Raw genomic sequence first — 25,791 nt, 5'->3', positions numbered from 1 at the left:
ATGGTGCGAGCATGCCATTCATATTGTTAGGCCAGCAAGTAGAATATGGGGCCCACCTTTTACTGGTCCAAACTATCCATCCTGTGCACCCCCATTGTTATAGGAGCGCTTCCAAAAACCTCCCCCATCACAGAATCTTGATAATCCCACCGGCGACTCATAAATCCACAGTTTAAACAACAGGGAGGTCAACAGTCCACATTCCATCTGAAATTCCAATAGGATGGTAAGAATCATAACATTGGAGTATTATTGGAACATGCCACATTCATCATGGGGCCCACAACTTCAACAGTTCAGATCCTCAACAAGCAAAACAAAAACAAAGAACGAAAATATTCCCTGGCTAAGCTGAGCTTTGTGTTTCCTATACAGAATCAGATCATAATTGAGATGAAAAACTAAAAATGGATATAAAAATTGTCTAGGAAGCAAACATAACTCACTTGTAATGCTTGTAACCCGGAACTTGAACCATGCATGCGAGCTATATCAAGATGAACCCATCCAAAACGAAAACAATTCTATTTGTGTTTTTTTTTTTTTTTTTTTTTTTTCCATTTTTAAGAAAAGAGTCCTCAAATAGTAAATTTCATCGAGGCAATCAAATCCATGAGTAATATGTTGTTTTGGCAGGAAGCAACGAGTAAACCTCAAGGCAAAATGAGGGCTGAAAAGGCCCAACCCTACATGCAAGTTCAGCTCATCAGAGCCTATCAGATCATACTGTTTGCACTTGCTGCATCTTCATAATGTTACAATCTGGTATTATTCTACCCTTTCTCTTTTTCATGGGAACTCTACTATACGTATATACTACCAGAATATGATGCAAGTGGGGCTCTGTTCGAAGTTCGGACCCAGAACCACAGCTAGACTCAATAGCAATCAGAAACGCAACCAATTTAGAAGCAGCATTGGTAGATATGTCAAACTGCAGTTTCTGGATAGAACTGCAGAAAGATTGGCTTCTTGTCTGACATTTGGAAGTTCAAGCTATCATGGGGGACTTGTTGCCAACTTGGACTTCTTTGGTGGTGGGTTTCCTCCAGAAAGCATCACATAGGTAAAAAAGCACAGCATCGCAGCACTGCCATTGGTCATAAAAGAAAAGGAAAAAGACAAAAAGAGAAAATTTTCATAATTGATTAATACTTCCTAGAAAATAGAACTAGGGAATCCAGATATGGGAATACCTCACAACAGCATAGAACCCAGTAGGAAAGACTTTCTTCGTCTGCAGGACAAAAACCATAAATGGAGGCTAGGTAAAAATTGAGAATACAAAACAACATCGATTATATGATCCAAGGGTTGTAGTGTCCCCGGACCTTAAAACCATGCACGAAAGCCCATGGTCTGGTTATCCAGACCATTATCTAGTAGGCCCACCATGGACATATAACTGCTAAAAGGAACTGCCAGATTAAAAGATCCTAGGTATCCAATCTTCATCTTTCTTTCCATAAAATGTGGATCGTCTCTGACTTATTTTTCTCCCATCTATTGCAGGCTGCCAGTCAGATTGTTAGAATTGTCCCAGCAGGGATGTTATGGGGGCATGGTCCATCCTCCATGTAGCCCATTAGATCAACAGGCTGGACCACCCATAGGCCTGATGTGTATAAACTCAAGGTCCAAGGATATGTAATTCCTCACAAAACAAAATGCAGAGGGATGCCTTACCAAAGAGTATGTCTGAAAGTGCTTCGCAAGAAGGGCAGCAGTAAGGGCTGCAACATCAGAAAGACAGCATCATGTTGTATATTTGTACAAAGAGAAAATCCAAGAGGCTTGAGACAACTAAAATAATAACAAACATCTGAATATTCTACAATTAGCATAGCGAAAATGCAACAGTGCTCTCATAGCACTATAAGATATAGAGCTCCTCGTCACATCGGTTCACTTGGACAGTCCAATGGATCAATCTGCACTGTCTATCAAGTCCAGAACACATTTCAATTGAACTGATCAGATGGTCCAATCAATCCTTGATTTGGCCATATTTTCTATGACTGTCCTTTTTCCATGCTATGGATGGGATGGCCATGATTGCCGAACAAAAGTGAGTCTTTAGAATCATATTCAAGCCATGAAGGGCCCTAACAAACAAATGGATCAAAGTGTTAAATGGATCTATTTTTATGTAAACAATTTTGATCATCCGAATTAAACAATTTGCCCTTGGGAACATATCGTATGCCAATAAAGGTTTCGAAGTGCATGGGAGATACTGGGTTATTTCGGTTGATAAAGTTGTTCAATGAGATTATCAAACAAAATGCTAGAAGAATGGAGAAAAAGTACTGTGGTATCTAATAATAAGAAGAATAAAGGAGACGTTCAGAGCCACAACAACGATCAAGCCACGTTGTGTATTTTGAAATGGAGAGAGAGAGAGAGAGTATGCATTTTTCTTTTTTCTTTTTTTTCTTTTTCTTCTTCTTCTTCTTTTTCCTGGAAGAAGATAGAAGAAGAAGAAATGGAAGCTTTTTTTTTTTTTTTTTGTTAGGTGAACATTATGGGGGTAACGGCCATTATACCCCCTGACGACTGTTATGCATCTGCTTTTCTGTTTTTTCTACCCCACGCTAATTCAGACCCATATCACGTAATGGCCTGGGCCTTCGGCCAAGACGTAACCGATTTGGCACATCTTGACAGAGACCAAGAACCACACCTGTTAAAAGGAGTAAGTTGGTACAAGTTGAAGGCTCTAAAAGGCAAGAGGAAAACGTAAAAGGACATGGATGGAGGTAGTAAGAAAAGACTTGGTGACCTATGGTCTAATGGAAGGTCTAGCCCTTGATAGAGTGGAATGGCAAAACAGGACTCATGCAGCTGACCCCAATTAATTGGGGTAAGGCTTAGAAGGTGATGATGATGATATTAAAGGTCATTGATCAAATGGTTAGTATTTGTCAGATGGTGTGATGTCTTTTCATGGTAGCCCAAAAAATGTGTGTGGACCTAATGAAAAGCATGCATCAATGGATTAGACTGTCCAAGTGTTCCAATGCAACTACAAGCACTATAGCTTATGATGCTCCAAGAGCACCAAAGCATCTCTCAGTAGAATATTATATCCCAACCATACCATCATAGCCTTGTCCCAGTTATACGGGTCAGCTTTACGAATGGTATTTTGCCAGAAATTCCACAACTAGCATAATGAAATTATATTCAAGTTAAAATTAAAAATATATAAATAAAATGATCATGTATTAATGAAATTTCACTGAGAGCTCTTTTCTCTGCAAGAAACCAAAGAAATTACATAGAGAGCTAAAGGTATGCATGAGCCCTTAAAAACAAATGGATGTAAGCATTTACATACAATCGACCCAGTCTTTTTATAACTTTGGTTGTTTATTTGGGGCTTTGGGCTCTTAATATATCAAGCTCTTTTATATTTTTTAAAATTCTCTGGATTTAAACTGACTTCTATTTTGTCTTCATCTGGACCAATGTGACAATTTGTGCTGAGATTTTGAAAACCTCACAGTAATATTACTAAAAATACACTCAATGATATTATCGCGAGATTTCAAAATATCAGTGGATTTTAAAATATCACATTTTTTTTGCAATGTTACCTCGATATTATCAGGAAAAATAATAAAACCTTAAGGAGTTTGTCATATAAATATTTTAAATTTATTTATTAATTTAGAATAAATATTTTTAAATATTTTATTTGCAGCAAGATTTTCCCAATAATATCCCAACGAAAAACTAAAATTTGAAAATCTTCCAAGAAATTTCCGGACCAAGAAATTGCTAAGAACAAGATTTGTCACAATTACCAGGACTTCAATGGTGTGGTATTTCTTAGAGAGTTATCAAGAGACTAGAAGAATGTGGCTGCATTCAATGTTTGGTTATTGCTTCCTAATTAGCAATCAGGCATACAACATAACACTCGCTAAGGCTTTTATATGTCTCCTGTCAGTTCTCACCAACAAGTGAGCTCTGAGTTTGAATATTCAGTTGCAGAGTGTTTAAGCTTTGGTTTACAGAATGAATTAGGTAAAACTTATCCTAATATGCAAGGAACTTGGCAGCATCAATACCCGTCTTCGAAACAGCACGTAAATAATAGCCTTAAAGAAAAATTCAAATACCTGATTGCCCCAAGATGAACGGTAAGCTGGATTTCCCCTGCCTCCAAACTTTTAAGCTATAGATGCTTAAAGCCAGCAAAGCACCCCCGAAAAGAACACCAGTGGTTAGAGTTGTAGGATTTCTCGAGAAAAGAAATCCAACAAGACCCCAGCTTAAAACAAGCCCACCTGTCACACAAGAAAATCCAACAATGATGTAGGAAGATGTCTCTCTCGTTTAATATTAACTTACACGCTACAATCTTAGTGGTCTGAATCACCAACAGAGAATTATATTATTTTATAGTGAAATTACACATTAAAGATGTTGACGTATGGGTAAAGGGAGGAAAAAGGAAATATATGTCAGCTATGTAAGTTAGAATAAAAAACATGAACAAGCAAAAAAAAAAAATACAAATCAAACTTTCCATTAATAAAATGACAATATAAAAGCCACCAAGAGTAATTAAAATACATAAGTTTCTTTTGAGAATCAGCTCACGAATGGCCTCAAACTATTAGATATCGCTTGATTGTAATTAACGTATGTAATAGTCTTTAACATTGTGCCTATGGAACTTTTGTGATCTCATTGCAGTCCCTAGGCCGGATGAAGGAGGAATGCGTCAGGCTAACGGCTGGTGTCAAACTTATGCCATAACTTTCATCATGAATCCGAACAATATGACATTACAAAATAATGCGGCACACTACATTGGAACCTAGGTGTAGTGAGAAATGGGCAATGGTTGGCTAGGGCATCCCCCGGAGGCGACGCCCTGCAACTAGAGCTGTACACGAGCAGACTAAGGCTCGAGTACTCGCTCGACTCGACTCGGAATACTCGACTCGTACTCGACTCGTCTGAGTTAGAGCCGAGTACGAGCGGGTTTCCACGACTCGTTTAGATTACGAGTAGAGTACGAGTCTAGAAGTACTCGACTCGTACTCATACCTGTGTATAGAGCTGTACACGAGTCGAGTCGAGTATCGCCCTACTCGTACTAGGCTCTTAACGCCCGAGTGTTGCTCGTACTCGGCTCTACTCGGCCGACGAGCATGGGCTCCCTGCTCGTACTCTACTTGCCAGAGTACGAGTAGTAAACGAGTCGAGTCCGAGTTTTCGAGGCGAGTTCGAGTCAATTGGAATTTGAAGTTAAACTAAACAATAAAAGATATAAAATGCACATAATTTATGATTAAAAAACTTCGATAATTACATTAACATATTTACATTACATTGTTCACTTCAAAATGACAATTTATAACTAATAACCTCCATAAGAGGAGTGTCTTCCTGTATTGTCATCTGATCCATCGGAACTGCTATCTATATTTTCATATACAAATTGGTTCACTTCCTCTGAGTCAGAAGGCGAAGAGATTTTTCCTTCGTGCTCTTTTACACTTTGAACTAGATTTTTCAAACTTGTTTTATGTGAAGAATTGTATGTAGTACCCAATGCCCTATAAAATTCACCGAGACGAGTCAGGAATTTGAATCTGTTACTCTTTTTCTTCTTCTTGTTTGTCGTACTCGAGTAACTCGACCCTGCTTCAACATCGTGTTATCTTTAACTCGAATATCGCTGAAGTCTAAAAACATCTTTCATACTGCGTTTTAAGGCGAGTTGGAATTGTTCTTCCTCCAAACCTTTTAATCTGGCTTCCTCCTCTGCATCTTCTATTGATGTCTAGATCCAGAAACAGAAAGTTTGGATGGAGTGGAAGGTTTTCTATTCGAATCTAACAGATCTTGAAAAAGAATTTGGACATCCTTAAGGGCATTGGGGCATGGTTTTGCATCACCACCTCGACATGACAAGTGTAAGCGAAAGCGATTAGTCTTGCTTACAAACTTTGCGCCACACAAACCACACTTAATCTTTATTTTTCCAGACCTTGGTGGTGATTCAACTAGGGAAGCATAGTCCCAAATGTTTGTCGATGGCTCAGATGGCTCAAATAGCTTTAAACATTTCGGACTATGCTTCCCTAGTTGAATCACCACCAAGGTCTGGAAAAATAAAGATTAAGTGTGGTTTGTGTGGCGCAAAGTTTGTAAACAAGACTAATCGCTTTCGCTTATGTCGAGGTGGTGATGCAAAACCATGCCCCAATGCCCCTAAGGATGTTCAAATTCTTTTTCAAGCTCTGTTAGATTCGAATAGAAAACCTTCCACTCTATCCAAACTTTCTGCTTCTGGATCTAGTACACGAATGACATCCACAGAAGATGCAGAGGAGGAAGCCAGATTAAAAGGTTTGGAGGAAGAACAATTCCAACTCGCCTTAAAACGCAGTATGGAAGATGTTTCTAGACTTCAGCGATATTCGAGTCAAAGACAACACGATGTTGAAGCAGGGTCGAGTTACTTGAGTACGACAAACAAGAAGAAGAAAAAGAGTAACAAATTCAAATTCCTGACTCGTCTCGGTGAATTTTATAGGGCATTGGGTACTACATACAATTCTTCACATAAAGCAAGTTTGAAAAATCTAGTTCAAAGTGTAAAAGAGCACGAAGGAAAAATCTCTTCGCCTTCTGACTCAGAGGAAGTGAACCAATTTGTATATGAAAAAATAGATAGCAGTTCCGATGGATCAGATGACAATACAGGAAGACACTCCTCTTATGGAGGTTATTAGTTATAAATTGTCATTTTGAAGTGAACAATGTAATGTAATTATCAAAGTTTTTTAATCATAAATTATGTGCATTTTATATCTTTTATTGTTTAGTTTAACTTCGAATTCCAATTGACTCGAACTCGCCTCGAAAACTCGCACTCTACTCGACTCGATTTTTGCTTGTACTCAAACTCGCCTCGAAAACTCGCACTCGACTCGACTCGTTTATTACTCGTACTCGGCTCGTACTCGGGCGAGTAGAGTACGAGCAGGGAGTCCATGCTCGTCGGCCGAGTAGAGCCGAGTACGAGCAGCACTCGGGCGTTAAGAGCCGAGTACGAGTAGGGCGATACTCGACTCGACTCGACTTGTGTACAGCTCTACCTGCAACAATGCCCAATTGTTGTAAGAAGTAGACAAGGGTTTCCGCACCATTCTAGACGCATGGGAGAATAGGATTTGTCTTGCCACATGAAATATAGGAATATTGACGGGTAATAGTCTGGAGTTAGTATGTTTCAAAAAAGAGAGTATGGAGTTGATAGTAATGACGAAATGAAGAAGAGATAACATAGCTTGTGTTTAGGAGACCAAGTGGAAAGGGGCCAAAACTAGAAAAATGGATGGATATAAACTTTGGTATATAGGAAACGACGATAATAGAAATGGAGTAGGGATGGTGATAGATAAAGATTTAAGGTATGAAGTAGTAGTTGTTAACAGAGTAAGTGATAGCTCAACTGGCAAACTGAGTGGAGATACCTCGTTTCAACACTTGAGGTCTTGGTATCGATCCCTAGCGGGGGTGGCTAAGCATGGAGTGTGTGTACTGACATGGGTGTGTACTAACAAGCTAACCCAAAAAAAAAAAAAAGTGATAGCGTTAGCAGAGGAGGAAATCTATGTTATTAGTGCATATGCACCGCAGGCAAGGTTAGAAACAGAGATGTGCCTCTGGAGTTTTATGTGATCGTCATGTATCACTCACTGCTCAAACTGGAAGGGAAAGTTTATAGGATATTTATAAGACCAACAATGCTTTATGGGACAGAATGTTGGGTAGTTAAAGAACAACATGTTCATAGGATGATTGTGGCTAAAGTGAGAATGTTAAGATGGATAAGTGGAAAGATGAGGAAGGATAGAAATAGAAATGAATGCATTTGGGGGAACTTAGTAGTACCAATAGGTAATAACAGGAGGGAAAGTAGACTTAAATGGTTTGGTAATGTGCAATGGTGACCAAGAACCGTGCCCATTAAAAGGAGTAAGTTGGTACACGTTGAAGGCTCTAAAAGGGCAAGGGGAAGGCCCAAAAGGATGTGGATAAGAAAAAACTTGATGACTTAGGGTCTAACTGAAGGTCTGAGCCTCAAAAGAGTAGAATGGCAGAGCAGGATTGCCCCCCCTACCCCCACATCAGCAAAACAAGAATCATTAAAAGAAAAGGCAATATACAAATCAGTACAAATATGAAAATGAGAATGTTTAAAATGATATAGGATATGTTTGTCAGTCCGATATGGCTAAAATCAAGATTGCTAATTCGAACAAGTTTGAGAACAGACTGCATCACTTAACAAGTCTTTGCAACTTTGTAGAACATATACTAATTAATTCCTGGAAGTTTGAATTTAGTGCTAATGCAGAATGCTCACCGAAGGGAATTCCAAAACAGAAATCATGTATCTTTGCAGCTTTTTTCTGTTGGATGCTACCCTCCACAGGTACCGATGCATCTGTCCCTAAATTTCCACCAGCCTGTTCTGCAATGGGATATGAATTCCCTGCCCCTTGCATGTGTTGGGTTGGTTTGTCAGCTGTGTAACTTAAGGAAGTCTTAACCTCTGAACCAGGACTTTCCTTGCTACTCCCTTCAATGCGCATGGTAATTGACAACTAGACAATAAAGAAATCTGATAACCAGTTAGCAAACTTATTGAGCTGCTACCATAAACATCATCTAGGAATTAGTTGCTTCCAAAGAACAACATAGGTCAAGTTCAAAGTATGCGAGAATACTAGAGTTACAAAGCTTCACCGTGACTATATTCAAAGGTGTTGGATGATAAAGAGCCAGCACTTCAAGTCATTATGCAAGAAGAATACTGAGTTACAAAGCTTCACTTTGACCATAGTCAAAGGCATTGGATAATAAAGAGCCAACACTTCAAGTCATTATCCCCATTAAAAATATTAACAGAATGTGTAGAATATAAAGGTACCTGCTAAAAGAAATGCATTCAATTTAATAAACAGTGTAAGTGTTGGAGTATCAAAAGCTGGCACGATCAACAGTTATGATCGATAAGATGACCCAAAAGAATCACATCTCAAAGAACAAAAGATTTGTGAAAGTATGAATTGAAAAGCTGACACGAAGTATTTGACTTTATGAAATGTGTATGTGGAAATGATTATTGTAATTTCTAGAAACAAAAACACAACATTCGCATCATCACCAACCCTCCAATTTAGTGAAAAACCTTTCCATTGCAAGGAATAGGATATTTCGAAGCTCCATACAATGTTTCAAATATCAGTAATAGAAAATACTGGTCTGCCCCAAAACCATTACAATTCGTGTCAGCCAATATGCACCACTTATAGGCTCTCTCAGGGTGATCTTCACCATATTTACTGCCATATAGCTGATTCGTAAAACTTGTACAGGTACCATTTTCAAAAATACCAATAATACATTGGAACCCATTTACTGCCATATAATGGACACACAAAAATGTACTGGTATCACCATTTTGAACCACCCATTCAAAGAAAAAATCACCATTTTGAAGCATGGCTCCACAAACTTTTTTCCCATTTACTATCATATAACGGACATATACAAAAATGTACTGGTGTCACCATTTTGAACCAGCCATTCAAAGAAAAAATCACTATTATGAACCATGGCTCCACAAACTTTTTCTTCTCCTCTCTCTCTTTTTTTTTTTTCCTCTCAGTTTCTTTCCCTTTCTTTTCTTTTGGAAACAGGATTTTCATAATGTCAAATACTTGGCTCTGGTGCTGCAGTATTCTATTTCAGTACATTGTTTCAGAATACCCTATAAATGAAATCAAATTTCTAAATGCACGTTGCTTCCATAATAGACTGCACTTTTCCATGTTTCCAGCTATCATTCTAACTAAGCTACGTTACAGTACCTACAAAACAGGCTGCTTCAGAAGACAAGGCTCTGGTGCGCTGCTTCCCATCTGAGAATGAGCACACAACCTGAGGTGCTTACTCCATTGTATTTTTTTATTTTTATTTTTTGAAAGGTAACACTGCTAGGGATTGTCGCACCCCGAAATCCAAGAACCGGAAATATTACTTTCTGACTCCCAAATTTGGCGTCAACAGGTTTTTTTTTTTTTTGGCAAGGTTGTTATGCCCCGAACTTGGCAAACGGGCTCACTAAAATCCTGAACTCCAAATCTGGTTTGTAACCAGGAAGATTTCATTTTTCTTTTTCTTTTCGTCTCTTCTGGGATATTTAATTCAAGATATTTGTCTATTCTAATATGGACAACCCCAACAACCCACATATATCAAGATCCAAAAGTACATCATCCGTCCAAAATATTACAATCCAAAGTTTCCAAAATAAACATGCAAAATAGAAATAGGCTGAACATCGGGTGCTCCAAATGGGTCTAGTAATACATTCCTAAAAAAGTAAAAGAAAATATGTCTTGAGCTTAACGCGCTCAGTGGCATACCATATAGAGAATCAAGGGTACAAAGCAAACAAACAACCAAGCGTATTATCATTGGTGAGCATGTTAAAGCAAGTAGAGAATAGATACAACACACGGTGTGGTCGGGATGGTAGTGCATAGTTTCGCGAGCTGTGGTGTCCAGCACAAGAACTTTTATCCAAGCCAGTTCCATACTTGATTTGGATAGATAGTCCCAATGTGGTAAACTCCTAGTCGAAATCTTAGCCGTTGTGAATGGGCATGTGATGGTCTATTTGTGAACCCACCAACCTGAGTGAGTAGTGTACGAATGAATGCATGGTTCAATGCTACATTGATGCAGAACAATTAACCACTTGTTCTAAAAGCTTGAACTGATAGAGTATAGCGAATTAATCCTTTTATCTCATAGCCCAGGCCTCACATCCATGGGTTAGGTCCTTAGCCGAACCCTCCTCGTAGGCCCCAATTCCATGGGTTCTACTCCCTCGCAGGCCCCAAATCACGTGGGTTCCGCCTCACACAGGCCCCAAATCACATGGGTTCCGCAGGCCGCCCACCCCGAGTGTACCCCCGCATCCCACAGACCACCTCTTCAAGGGGACACTCACAGTAACTCATAACAGTTGTCATCATACAGCCTTCGGACTTTCATTTAAAGAAGCCCTAATGGAATCTGGTGCTCCATCCAGGTCGCTACAGACCAACGACCAATCGCAGAAGTCGGAAACAGAAGAGGTTGGAAAGAAAGATTTAGATCCCAAGCATTTGTAGGATCCCAATTCAATGTGAACCAGTGAAGAGCGGCTGGAGCAACCAAATGAAGATCGGTGGGACCCGATGGTGACTAAATCGACAGAAGGCGATTCAAATCCTTTTTTACCATCGACTCCCTTTTCTCTGCATATCCCCCAGGCAAGGTTAGATATTTCAAAGGAATGGCTCAAGGAGTCAATGGTTATCCACACCAGGGAGGGGGCCTCTATCCCTCAGGTTCGTTCTTGGATTGACAGCGTTTGCCGCATCCGTCCGGGTCAATACTCCATCAAGTCTATCAGTTATAATGATCTCTAGGTGAAGCTTTGTCCGGGAATGAGCCCCGACATTCTGATAATGGCAGGCTCGATTCATAGTGAAGGACCAATCGTCAGCGTTCAAAGCTAGGACGGATTTTCGATTTTTGGATGGGAGGAGGCTTAGTTCCTTATCTGGGATATCCCACTAGAACTTTGGGACGATTTGTTCTTCATTCAGGCTGTAAAGCTTCTGGGATCCTTGATCGAATTAGACAGTAAGACAAAATTAGGGGAGGAGATGGGTGTGGCTAGCATGCTTATCCGCAGGAAGAAAGGTGATCCTCTCCCACAGCACCTTATGATTTTTGTCGACGGTCGACAAATTGCTCCGCCTCTGCAAAAGGAAGATAGGAACTCCCCTGCGCCTAGATGGGGGGATTATTGGCACGCCAAGGAGCAGTCCCCTCATCCTATTCCGGTGGTAGTAAACGCCAATAACAATGACGGAGCATGGCCTCAATCCTGCCGCGGACTACCGGATCGTATCCCTTCACACGAGTCTCGTGCGTCGTGCGTGCAGCAACTCAGTCCAACACGTGGTGATATTTCTTTCTCCGATCGAGGAGAGAAGCATGGTGATCTTCTCCATGCCTGTTGGACGCGTGGCCCTCGAGCGCCTCCCTGCATCACTTCGCCTGACACTCATATCCTGAGGCAAACGCGAGTAGCTTCGTTCGCCGTCCCTCACGCGACACGTTCTCTATCGCCCCTCTCCTCTCCTCCACGTGGCCAGCTTGCCTCGTTCCTGGTCATTGCGGTAGTCGAGACCTCTGACTACGATCATTTCCAGGGTCACCCGCTCCATCTGAGGTAGACGTGTGGTTTCATTTTTCGTGCGCCCGATCGCGATGGGAGTCCAGATGTCCCTCTTTCGGCCAGGATGCAGCCACGTATTCTCCAGCAAGCCACTACCACAGATCTTACAGCGGATTCTTCATGCGTCTTCTCAGATTTACAGCCCCAGCTCTAGGATCTCGGGTTCAGGTCCTGGGTTCTGCATCTCGAATCCAGGCCTCGGGTTCTGGTGGACACCAACTCTTCTATCATGCCCGTGCCGACTCAGTAAATCCCGTCCTCGGTAGCCAGCCCTGATCAGGTTTCTCCATATGCGCCCCTTCCTGCTCCTCTCCCCTCTCCGCCGCTGAAATCTCCCTTGATCACCGAATCTCTTCGGGACAGGAGGTCTTACTTTCGATCTGCACCCATGGCTAACTGTTCCCAACTTCTGGAATCTTCTCGCTTTTCTCTATGGCCTAGACAGAGTTCCGAATTTGATCAAGGTTCCTTCCGCTTAGACAATCTTCCTTCTCCCTCCGACAGGCCTTCCTCCCCTACTCATTTCGAAAACTGGCCTAATCAATGTCTTCTGACTTTGTTCCCAGATCAGCCGGATCTTGATGTGATTGAAGTCGAACCTCTCCAGATGCGTTCTGGAGACCTTTTCTCCCCAGAAACAGACTCGGTGCGGTGGATACGAGACGTGGTGGGTCACGTGGGCAGATCTTTGGGGCTTTCTTTTGGGGACTGCCTCGAAGATTTCCTTGCCCTCTTTCAGTGCGTTGAGACATGAGGCAGGCCCCTCTAGACGTCGAAATCACCTAGAGGTAGAAATGGTCGCGCCAGATCGCTGTGCACCAAGGAGTGCGTCGGTGTGCTACGGGCGGAACTGAGATTGGCGACTCTACAGCTGCTATGACGGGTCTGGATATTCAAGGAAGTGAGGTTGCCCAATGAAGATTATCTCTTGGAATGTTAGAGGTGTGGAGTCCAAACAAAAACGGTGTTTGATTAAAGACTCCCGCGATAGATACGGTCTAGATATTGTCTCATTTCAGGAATCCAAGGTCAGGGGTTGTGATGTCAAATTGATGGGTACTCTATGGAAGGCCAGGGATATCAAATGGATTGCCTTACATGCTGTGGGCAGTTCGGGTGGTATTATTCTCGCTTGGAGATTGTCTCTATGGGTTGTCCAAGATAGTTCGATAGGTTCGTTTTTGGTCACGGCCAAGCTTCAGCATATTTCTACGGGACTTATTTGCTTATTCTGTGTTGTGTATGGTCCTAACCAAGATGCGCAGAGACCTCTATTCTGGGAAGAATTGTTGATGTCCATTCGGGCTTTCGATGGCCCCTACTGCTTCATGGGGGACTTTAAAATCACTCGTTTCTTGGAGGAGAAATCTCACGGGAATTCGTTGTCCAATGCTATGTCCTCTTTCTCCTGCTGGATTGAAGATCATGAGCTTGTGGATCTTCCTTTAAATGGATCCCGATTCACGTGGTCTAACGGTCGCTAAATTCCTTTTATGTCCAGACTCGATAGATTCCTTATTTCCCCTTCCTGGCTCGAACATTTTCCGTCGTCTTCCCAATCCGCTCTTCCCAGGGTCACGTCGGATCACTGCCCTATCCTGCTGGAGGTGGGCGAACAAAATTGGGGCCCAAAGCCTTTTCCTTTCGATGTTTCTTGGTTGAAGATTGCGGGATTTCATTAGATGGTTTCAGACTGGTGGACTGAGTATTCAGTTGAGGGCTATGCCGACTTCAAGCTGCGTTTCAAACTAAATTGTCTCAAGCAAGATTTGAAGAAGTGGAGGAAAAGTTTGTACCTTGACAGGGAGAAGGAAACGGAATCCCTTTTATCTGATCTAAGTCAGATTGATTCTATGGCAGAGGGGACTCCGATGTCTCCCGACATTATGTCTCGCAGGATCCACATAATTCAGGAATTGGCAAACAGGGCGCTAGAGAAGGAGATCTCTTGGAAACAGAAGGCTCGTATCAGCTGGTTGAAAGAAGGTGATAGTAATACTAAATTCTTTCACAATATGGCAAGTATTCACGCTTCCTCCAACAGGCTTAGCTCCCTTATTGTGGATGGGGTCCGAATTTATGACAGAGATGCAATCGCGGATGAAGTTGTTTCTTATTTCTCCAATCGGTTCAACGCTGAAAATTGGCAGAGGCCGCTCCTGGACAATCTGCTTTTTGAAGGTCTTTCGGACGAAGAGGCGAACCTGCTTGAAGCCCCTTTCTCTTTGGAAGAGGTTAAGCAAGCCATTGACAGCATGACAGGGGACAAGGCTCCTGGGCCAGATGGATTTCCTATTTTGTTTTTTCAGCATTTCTGGGAGTTACTTCGCGATGATGTGTTCAGTTTTCTTGTTGGGTTTTATGGTAATGGCAAGATCTCTAAAAGCTTCGGTGCCTCTTTCATTGCTCTTATTCCAAAAGCCCCTAGTGCTGCCTCTTTGAAGGAATTCAGGCTGATTAGCTTGTTGGGCAGCCCTTATAAAATTCTAACAAAAATCCTTGCTATTCGGTTAAGCCGTGTGATGGATAGAATCATCTCTGGAAGCCAGTGTGCGTTCATAGCCGGTAGACAGATTGTGGACGCTGCTCTTATGGCGAATGAATGTTTGGATTCTACGTCCTCTTCCAGGACCAAGTCTGTCATGTGCAAGCTAGACATTGAAAAGGCGTATGATCATGTCGATTGGTCTTTTCTGCTATACCTCATGAAGCGTATGGGTTTTGGGTCGCAGTGGTGTCTCTGGATCAAGGAATGCATAGGGTCAGCTTCCTTTTCGGTGCTTCTAAATGGTTCTCCAAAAGGCTTTTTTCAAAGCTCGAACGGGCTCAGGCAGGGAGATCCCCTCTCTCCTTTTTTGTTTCTCATCGTTATGGAAGCTCTCTCGAAGATGCTTCACAGAGGTCAAATGGAAGGTGTGGTGAGTGGTATAAGGATTAACGGGATGAGGACTCTGATTTCGATAATCCAGTATGTTGATGACTCCCTTCTTTTCTCGGAAGCCAAGGTTGACAAGGTGTCTAATTTGCATACTGTTATTTGCTGTTTTGAAGCTGTTTCTGGTTTAAGAATAAATCTAGATAAATCTTGCATGATCGGCATCAACCTGAATAGTGATGAGCTTGCGGCCCTTTCTGACCATTTCGGATGTGCTCCAGGCTCTCTTCCCTGCTCCTTCGTTGGTCTCCCCCTTTGTATTGGAAGGCCTCCTAAACGAATGTGGGAGAAAGTGGTTTCCAGGGTTGAGAAATTATTGGCTAGATGGAAGTGTCGGTACCTATCTCTTGGAGGCCGCCTAACCTTAATCAAAGCTTCCCTCTCCAACCTTCCTATTTATTTTATGTCGCTCCTCATATGCCCTAGCTCGGTGTTGGCATCTATCGAAAAATGCAGGCGCGATTTTCTCTGGCACGGAAATAACAGTGGCAATAAATTTCATCTCCTCAAATGGAAGGATGTTTGTAGGCGGACTCTAGACGGAGGAACTGGTTTAAGGGATCTCAAATCGATGAACTAGGCTTTATTAGGTAAATGGATCTGGAGATTGGGGACGGAAAGGGGCAGATTCTGGAATGTTGTTGTAAAGCATAAATATGGGGAATCCATCGGTGGTTGGTGGACTAAACAGTCCTCCACTAATAGGGCTTCTGCTATTTGGAAGGACATTCTTAAAACCAACAGAGAGGTCCTAAGCGGCATCTGCTTCGACCTTGGCGACAGGGCGAACATTCGGTTTTGGGAAGACAACTGGGTGGGGGGTGATACCCTCAAAGTCAGATTTCCTCAAATATTCTCTCTCACCCCTGCCAAATCTGTTTTTGTGAAGGACTATTACGAGATAGTGGGCAATAGTGTTTTGTGGAACATTGCCTGCAGGCGCAATCTTCAAGACTGGGAGGTTAACGAATTCATTAAGTTGCTGGAATGTATTTCTTCGAACATCCCCTCCACTTCGTCTTCCGACAGGTTGGTTTGGGCCCATTGCAAGTTAGGCAGATTCTCGGTTTCTTCTCTGTATTCTTTGATCTCGTCTCCCATTAACTCAAAATCAGTCCAGAGGGGTGGGTTTTCTTTGGAAATATGCGGTTCCTCCCAGAGTTACGGTCTTTAGCTGGTTAGTGGGGCATAGGAAAATCTTGACCATTGACAATCTTCAAAAAAGAGGGATGCATATTCCTAATATCTGCTTGTGTTGTATGCGTCACGAGGAGTCAATGGATCACTTGCTGGATCATTGCTCTTTCATCTCCCAGATTTGGGTTGATTTCTTAGGCTATTTTAACATCAGTTTCTGCTTCCCCGAGAAGATGGACCTTTTCCTGCAACCGTGGCACAGGGTCTTGTCAAAGGAAATATCAATCTACACAGCAGATTTACAGCTTTACAGATTTACAGCTTTACAGATTTACAGATTTACAGCAGATTTACAGCTAATATCTACAGCAGATTTACAGCTAATATCTACAGCTTTGACTGATATGACAGTTATACAGATTTATTCCTTCCTTAATTAGGATATATTAGTTGTACAGTATATTTAGATAGATGTATATATGGTAGGGGCTGAAGATCAGCTTGTATTTCTTCCCTAAATAGCTTGTAATCTACCTATATAATGGGCAATTGTCAATGAAGAAAGGCAGACTTTTTCAAAAGGACTCTAAACTGTCATGGTATCAGAGATATAGCTCTAAATTTCCATTTGTCTCGTGCTCTCAAGTTTCTTAGTCTCGGTTATTCTTGTTCTAGTTCTGTTGACCTCATGTCTTCCGATAAGTCTGATGTTTCTTTGATTCGTTTCAATGGCAAGAACTACTCTGCTTGGGCGTTTCATTTCAGGATTTTCGTCAAAGGTAAGGAGCTGTGGGGACATGTTGATGGCAGTAACCTAGCTCCTGACAAAGACAAAGACAAAGACCGACACGGCAAGTGGGAAGTCAAGGACGCACAAGTTATGGCATAGATTTTGGGATCCGTTGAATCCAACATCATCTTGAACCTTCGATCTTCTCAGACTGCAGCTCAGATGTGGACATACCTGAAGAAGGTCTACAGTCAACAAAACACTGCTCGTCGTTTCCAGCTTGAACATGAATTGGCCACTCTCCAACAGGATAGTCTTTCTATCTCTGATTTTTACTCTAGATTCACTAATCTTTGGGCTAAATACACTGATATAGTTTATGTTGACTTACCATCCGAAGGTCTTAGTTCTGTTCAATCTGTCCATGAAACTACTCAGAGGGATCAATTTCTAATGAAACTAAGGTCTGAATTTGAAGGCACCAGATCCAATCTTATGAACCGAGAATCTGTCCCCTCCTTGGATACATGCCTAAATGATCTTCTTCGCGAGGAACAACGCCTTCTCACTCAAACCACCATGGAACAACGACGATCTACATCTGTTCCTGTAGCCTATGCAGCACAAGGCAGGCCACGAAGCAGGGATATGAGCACTGTTCAGTGCTTCTGTTGCAAGGGATTTGGTCATTATGCTGCAAACTGTCCCCGAAAATTCTGCAACTATTGCAAAAAGGATGGTCATATCATCAAGGAATGCCCAACTCGACCCCCCAAGAAATCGGAGACAGCATATACTGTCTCAGTTGGCTCTTCTAGTGCGGGTAGTTTGGTGAATACAACACAAAGTGCTCCTGCTCCTGCTCTTGTTTCAGTCCAACCCGTGACCCCTGACATGATTCAACAAATGATCATTTCTACATTTTCAGCTTTAGGACTCTCAGGTAAACCCTTCACTACATCATCTCCTTGGTACTTTGATTCCGGGGCTTCCCATCATATGACAAACAATGCTGCTTCTCTTACCAATGTAAACAAATATTTTGGAAATCTCAAAATTCATACTGCTGATGGCAATCATTTACCTATCACGGCCACTGGTGATGTTTCCTCCTCTCTCACTGATGTCTTCGTATCTCCCGGTCTTACCACCAATCTTGTGTCTGTCGGTCAGTTAGTTGATAATGATTGTAAAGTAGAGTTTTCTAAATCTGGTTGTATTGTGCAGGATCAACAGTCAGGGCAGATGATCGCGAGGGGGCCTAAAGTGGGACGTCTTTTTCCTCTTCAATTTCCTTTGTCTTCTTTTTCTTTGCCTTTTGTCGCTTGTAATTCTGCTCATGTTGATTACCGAGCGTGGCATAAACGTCTCGGACATCCAAACTCTAATGTACTTCATGCTTTATTGAAATCTGGTTTTCTTGGGAATAATGAAACACCATCTCTTAGTGTTGTTCAGTTTGATTGCAATTCTTGCAGACTTGGCAAAAGTAAAACTCTACCCTTTCCTTTTCACACACCGCATGTTGTCAAACCTTTCGATCTGATACATAGTGATGTGTGGGGTATGGCACCAGTCACTTCGCATGCTAATTACAAATACTTTGTCACTTTTATTGACGACTATAGTCGTTTCACATGGATTTATTTCCTTCATTCCAAAGACGAAGTATTTTCTGTTTTTAAGATTTTTCATGCATATATTCAGACACAATTTTCGGCCCATGTCAAAATCCTTCGTTCTGACAATGGGGGTGAGTATATGTCTCATTTGTTTCAGGACTTCCTACAGAATCATGGCATCATCTCTCAACGGTCTTGCCCTTCGACACCTCAACAAAATGGAGTGGCTGAAAGGAAGAACCGTCACCTTCTTGATGTGGTTCGCACTCTTCTGTTAGAATCTTCCACGCCCTCTCGATTTTGGTGTGAAGCTCTTTCCACTGTTGTCCATCTCATTAACAGATTGCCTTCTCCCACATTGAACCATGACTCACCTTTCACCAGGTTATTTGGTCACCCTCCAACTTATTCTAACCTTCGTACCTTTGATTGTGTCTGTTATGTTCATCTTCCTGCACATGAACGCACAAAACTTACGGCTCAGTCAATTAAATGTGCTTTTCTAGGATATTCAGTACAACAGAAAGGTTTTCTTTGCTATGATCCAAATCTGTGTCGCATTCGAGTTTCTAGAAATGTGATTTTTTTCGAAAATCAATATTTCTTTTCTACCCATCAGTATCATGTTTCTCCTTCATTTTCTGTTTTGCCTATGTTTCCTAACTCTCTTGCAGATCCAGTCCCTTCTAAACCTCTCCTAGTGTATCGACGACGCTCCACCGCCACTTCCCACCAACCTTCAGCACCTCCTGAGCCCCCTCAAGCTTCTTCCCCGACTGCTGCTCCTGTTTCAGCACCTGCACCTCCCTCTCTCCGACTCAGTACTCGGGTTCGTAGACCCCCAGATAGGTTTGGTTTCTCTTCTCCTTCATCCTTCATAGCCACTTTGTCGTCTATTTCTCTTCCTTCATCTTATAAACAGGCAATGGAGCATGAGTGTTGGCGAAAAGCAATTGAAACCGAACTTCTCGCACTTGAAGAAAACCAAACATGGGATGTTGTTCCATGTCCTTCCTCCGTGAAACCCCTTGGCAGTAAGTTCGTGTTTTCTATCAAGCTTAATTCCGATGGGTCCATAGATCGTTACAAAGCTCGGTTAGTGGCACTTGGCAACAAACAAGAATATGGTCTCGACTATGATGAGACCTTTGCACCGGTCGCCAAAATGACCACTGTCCGAACTATACTCGCTCTTGCTGCATCCCAATCCTGGCCCTTACATCAAATGGATGTTAAGAACGCATTTCTCTACGGTGATCTCAAGGAAGACGTTTACTTGAAACTTCCCTCTGGTATGCCAACTTCCTCACCTACTGATGTTTGCAAACTGAAACGTTCTTTGTATGGTTTGAAGCAGGCACCAAGAGTATTGTTTGAGAAGTTTCGATCCACTTTGCTTAGTTTTTCTTTCACTCAAAGTCAGTATGACTCCTCTCTTTTTCTACAAAGGACATCCACAGGTATCGTCGTCCTCCTTGTTTATGTGGACGATATCGTCATCATTGGCTCTGACTTGGAGGCAATCTCTGCGGTTCAGACTTTGTTGAATTCTACATTTCACATGAAAGATCTTGGCCAGCTCACCTATTTCTTGGGTTTAGAGGTGCATCATTAGCCGCACGGTCTCCTCTTGCATCAGCACAAGTATAGTCAAGATCTGGTTCAGCTAGCCGGTCTCACCAACCCTACTTCGGTTGACACCCCCATGGAACTTAATGTGAAATATTGACGTGACGAAGGGGAGCTTCTTGAGGATCCTACTACCTATCGGAAGTTGGTTGGTAGTCTTATCTATCTAACCATTACCCGACCAGACATCTCTTATGCTGTTCATACCGTCAGCAAATTCATGCAAGCACCGAGGCATCTCCATCTATCTGCAGTCCGCCGCATAATTCGCTACATTCTTGGGACACCTACTCGTGGCTTATTCTTCCCTTCCAGTTCTTCACTTCAACTACAAGCCTATAGTGACGCTGACTGGGCTGGCTGCCCAGACACCAGGAAATCTACTACCGGCTGGTGTATGTTTCTTGGTGATGCCCTTATCTCTTGGAAATGCAAGAAGCAGGACCACGTCTCCAAATCATCTACTGAGGCCGAGTACCGAGCCATGTCTGCAGCATGCTCCGAGATCATTTGGCTGCGTGGTCTCCTCACAGAGCTCAGTTTCATTCCCGTACATCCTACTCCACTCCATGCTGACAACACTAGTGCCATCCAAATTGCCGCAAACCCAGTCTATCACGAACGCACCAAGCACATCGAGGTTGACTGTCACTCAATCAGGGAAGCCTATGATCATCAAGTCATCACTCTTCCACATATCTCCACAACTTTGCAGATCGCCGATATCTTCACAAAATCCATGCCACGTCAGCGCCATCATTTTCTCGTTAGCAAATTGATGCTTGTCGATTTACCAGCATCAATTTGAGGGGGGATGCCAAAGGAAATATCAAACTACAGATTTACAGATTTACAGCTTTACAGATCTGATTCTGATTCTGATTCTGATTCTGATTTTGTCGATTCTGATTCTGATTCTGACTAATATCTACAGTGATTCTGACTAATAAGCGATTCTGACTAATATCTACTGACTTTGGTGATATGTGAGTTATCTGATTTATTCCTTCCTTAATTAGGATATATTAGCTGTACAGTATATTTAGATAGATGTATATATGGTAGGGGCTGAAGATCAGCTTGTATTTCTTCCCTAAATAGCTTGTAATCTACCTATATAATGGGCAATTGTCAATGAAGAAAGGCAGACTTTTTCAAAAGGACTCTAAACTGTCAGGTCTACATCGGCAAAGTACAAAACCAAGATTTGGAGGATGTCTGTGCTTGCTATTTGGTGGTTCGTTTGGGAGGAACGTAACAATAGATGTTTCAGAGATGAAGCCCATTCCGCTCATTTCGTTGCTTCCAAGGCCAAGAAGGCCCTCATTGAGTGGGCTTCTCAGGTTGATGTGCTGAAGGGTGCTGATTTGCGATTTTTAGGGTCCTGAGTGCAGCTGATTTGCTATCTCAGCGGATCTTCTTTCTCAGTTCCCTTTGTTTTCTTTTGGCTTTCTGTGTTGTCGCTTGGTTTTTTTTCTTTCTGTTTTTCTTTCTTTTGTTTTTGGTTCTCTCAATTAATGCATTTTCAGTTCATCTTTCAAAAAAAAAAAAAAAAAAACCTCACTCGAGCCCGATGTGAAATGCCCATGCATTATAACTTTACCTTCTTTCATATGGCGCGTCTCTAAACCACCTGTTATATTCTTACATAAATCCCAATCATTCCACACAACTGTAATCCAACATCTTCAACATAAGTGTAGGGCGCATCTCCAAAGAGTTAAGTTTTGGGAGCGCCAACCCCTTCCCCACACGGCCATCGGCTCAACAATGGGGGAACCAAATTTGTTTTACCCTACCCGGCCTCAGCAGTCGGCATAAAATGTCCTTGACCCAGCTCACGACGGTAGGTAAGATCGTCACACTTCTTCTCTTCTCGGTCCCGACAGTGTAAGGGACTCTTGCGCCTAACCTACTGTGCTCACCCCCACCTGACTTACGACGGAAGATGACTCAATTAATACCAATTAAAACAGGTTCCTTGGAGGATGGGCGTTTACAATTACGGGATCTATGCACTGGGTAACAATGGTGCACCCTTATTCTTCTCAACAATGCCATCCAAGATGGTCATTCCAAAGCCCCAACATAAACCATTTCACCTAACTAGCCATCACATGGCCACTGATCAAACTATTCCACTAATATAATGTTTTACCATTTTCATGCATAGATGCTCATGTAGCCAAATTACAAAATCATGTTAGCATATTATCATTCACATGTAATGGAATAAAAATGCATGCGTGTGCAATATCCAACTCGCTCACCAAGCAAGCACCACCATATCACATGCCTTTACTCACAAATCAGCTCAATCTGATCATCTGGCTAGCCCAACACGTACAAAAGAGATGGATGGTTAAGACTAGTCATAAGCAGACCATTCCACATTCAATGTAAACGAGTAAACCGTGCAGTGATCAGATTGGCCCTAGCCTTTAGGGAAGGCATCTATAGGCGGGGACAGCTCCATAAGTACCTTGGATCGGAGGCGAGAGTGCCGGAAAATTACACTCCCTCTGGCGCATTTAATAGATATCGTCAGGATGATATGATGACCAGATATGATAGAATTAAAGAGAATAAAAGAGCTTTCCATGGAAATCAATTGTTCCTTGAAAGCGAAGAAGTGTCGCTTATCCGTGAATTTTCTTTCTGCAGATTTACCCATTTCTACTTTCCTTGCAAAAGCCAAGGATTTCGATTCCATGGAAATAATCAAATTTTCATTTCACATGTATGAATTGAACTGTGAAAATAATGAATATATGGAATTAGCTGCGATTCAAAGCTTCGGCAGATGAAATGAAGAAAGAGAAAGGGTGAAATGGGAAAGAGAGGAAATAAAGAGAAAAGGGGGTTGAAACTCACGTACGCGGGGTAGGGCACTTGCGCGGCGGGCGTAAGATAGGGATCCAATCAGGGGCTTGAATTTGGAGCGTGATCCACCGTCGGAGAAGAGCTTTTTGCATTGGAAGCTCCGAATTATTTGAGAAGAAGCAGCTTCCATCGTCGCTGCTGCAGATTTTTTTTCTTCTTCTGTTGGGACTCGCTTCTTTCGGTCTCTATTTCCTGCACCTCCAACTCCATGTTTACGGGACTAGTAAAATTGCAAGTGGGAGAATGATGGCATTGTGCTCATACCGAACATGTGACGTGCGTAATTTGAACCGGACCATCACATGGCTCCAACGGTTCGTTGATTGGCCACAGCCCAAAACAGTCAATAGCCGGACCATTGCCCACTCTATGTGACAGTCGTCCAGTCAGACCACAATGTTTGAGACTGAAACAATTGTACAGACTAGAAATTATTGTCATAGTTTTTATAACCATTTATTTCTTTTATAAAATAACTGTGGGCCCACCCATTCAATGGACCTGAATGATTTTTAGCACTACTGAGTATATGCATCATGCATCACATTCTACATGCATTTAGCTCACATACGCTGCTTACACCTCAGGTAGCTTATCTTTGTTTCTACTTAGCAAATGAATATGTTTAGGATTGGTAAGCAAAGTATTTATTAGCCACAAAGTGGGAAAGTATGTTTGTTTTTCAACATCACATAACTATTCTTCCCTCGAAATTTGTTTGGTCCCCCTTAATATCCATCGTCGACCATGTGGAGCTAACCTTTCATGTGGACCGTTCATTACATTGGGTCCACTTTAGACTTGTCTTCAATATGAACCATCCATCTTATGGGGCCCACCTTCAATGTGGACCATCCACCTTGAGAGGCTATCCATTATGTGGGCCCACCTTGAATGTGGACCATCCATCATGTCGGATATTGAATGTGAGTCGTCCATCATTAGGGGCCCACCATTAATGTGACCATTCATTACGTGGTGCCTAACTTCGAGGTAGACCATCCATTATGCAAGGTCCCCCTTGGATGTGATCCATTAATCATTTTAAGGCTTGTTTGGCCAGTCGAATCATATGGGATTAGGAGGGATGAGATGGATTTTAAGGTAATGATGGTGGTGTCTGTGGATTGGTCTAAGATCCATAGGATTGCTATATCTCGGGACAAGTTCATTGAGTCTGTTTGGCAAGCCCGACATATCCTGGGATTTTACCTTCCAATCCATCCAACCAAGGGATGAGATCAATTTTAAAGTAATGATGGTGATGCCAGTGGATTGTTTTAAGATCCATGGGATTGCTTATATCCCGGGACAAGTTCACTAGGTCTGTTCAGCTCATCATCCGTATCCCGGGATATCACGATTCCGTCCCTCCTAATACTGTGGGATTGGTCTGGCCAAACAGGGCCTTAGGTTAACCTTCAATGTGGACTGTCCTCATGTCGGTCCCACCCTAATAAGACCATCCATCGAATGAGGCCCACCAACAATGTTATTGTCCATTACGTGGGGCCACCTTCAATATTCACCACCCATCCGGTGGATTCCACCTTTGATGGGACCATCCATCGTGTGGGCCCCACCTTCAATGTAGGTCTCCATCATGTTGTGGGCCATCATCTTTAGGGACTGACCTTTAATGTGGACAATGTATTATGTGGGGCCCACCATAATCTAGGCCATCCATCGTGTGCAGCCCACCTTTAATGTCTGTTGCCCATCTCGTGGAGCCTATCTTTGATGTGGAGCATTCATTGTGCGGCCCTACCATCAATGTGGGTCGTCCATCATGCATGAATGTGGGTCATTTAACATTGGGGCCTATCTTTGACGTGGGCTGCCCCTTGACCTGGGTCATTGCTTATTAGAGCTTTGCCCTACCCTTTCTAATAAAGAATTTCAGCTGCGGGCTCACCACTAATTTTAATGGTCTATTAAGTGAGTAACTTTTCATATTCACCTCCTATCATGTGAAGTTCACTTTTAATGTGAACCATCCATCATATGGCCCCCACTTTTAATTTATCATCATTGTTCACGGCCCATCATGTGGAGCTCACCTTTGATGTGGACTGTCCATCATGTGGGCCCTACTTTTAACTTGAGTCGTCAATCATGCAGGTACAATGTTCACTCCCCAAGTATAGGGTTGTGATGTAGTAATAAACTCGGTAAGACCGAGGTCAAATCCACAGGGACTGAAACTTGTACGTGATCTGAAACTAACTAGAGATAGAACTAACAAAAAGATGTAATCTAAATCCAATAGAATTTAGGGAATAATTGTGGAATAATTATCTAAAACTTTAGAAATTCAGAGGAAGAAAACTAGGGATTCAGAGGATCCACTTGTAGAGATCAGGGAGATCTTATGCCTGCTTCAGAAATCATGGAAATTAACTAGACTTCCTTTGATATAGTTTTCAAGAGGTGAAAGGTATATGAATTAGAATGGATTCCATCACCAAACCATGCCCAGGAGACAAAGTAAACAACAGAATTAAACTAATTACCAACC

At 42.2% G+C, this 25,791-nt stretch overlaps 1 protein-coding gene across 4 annotated transcripts; it reads right to left on the bottom strand.

Annotated features, from left to right (window-relative positions):
* Positions 1–575: 575 nt before the first annotated feature.
* On the bottom strand, positions 576–23,511 carry LOC131242069 (protein FATTY ACID EXPORT 1, chloroplastic). 4 transcript variants are annotated; one of them, XM_058240456.1, is made up of 7 exons: positions 23,265–23,401; positions 8,868–8,965; positions 8,399–8,639; positions 4,128–4,295; positions 1,687–1,733; positions 1,197–1,237; positions 576–1,090 (listed from the first exon to the last, which is right to left on the bottom strand). In XM_058240456.1, the coding sequence occupies exons 2-7, from the start codon at positions 8,886–8,888 to the stop codon at positions 1,000–1,002; spliced, it is 609 nt and encodes a 202-aa protein (XP_058096439.1). In that variant the 5' UTR covers positions 8,889–8,965; positions 23,265–23,401; the 3' UTR covers positions 576–999. The 4 variants fall into 4 exon arrangements, with proteins under 4 accessions (XP_058096439.1, XP_058096438.1, XP_058096440.1 ...); XM_058240455.1 differs by lacking the exon at positions 8,868–8,965 and having other exon boundaries at positions 23,269–23,511; XM_058240457.1 differs by lacking the exon at positions 8,868–8,965 and having other exon boundaries at positions 23,265–23,403.
* Positions 23,512–25,791: the final 2,280 nt, after the last annotated feature.

This window comes from Magnolia sinica, chromosome 4 (genome assembly GCF_029962835.1).
Source record: "Magnolia sinica isolate HGM2019 chromosome 4, MsV1, whole genome shotgun sequence".
NCBI classification, from domain to species: domain Eukaryota; kingdom Viridiplantae; phylum Streptophyta; class Magnoliopsida; order Magnoliales; family Magnoliaceae; genus Magnolia; species Magnolia sinica.
Note: the sequence above shows the minus strand (reverse complement) of the source record. Positions and strands in the feature narration are given on the sequence as shown.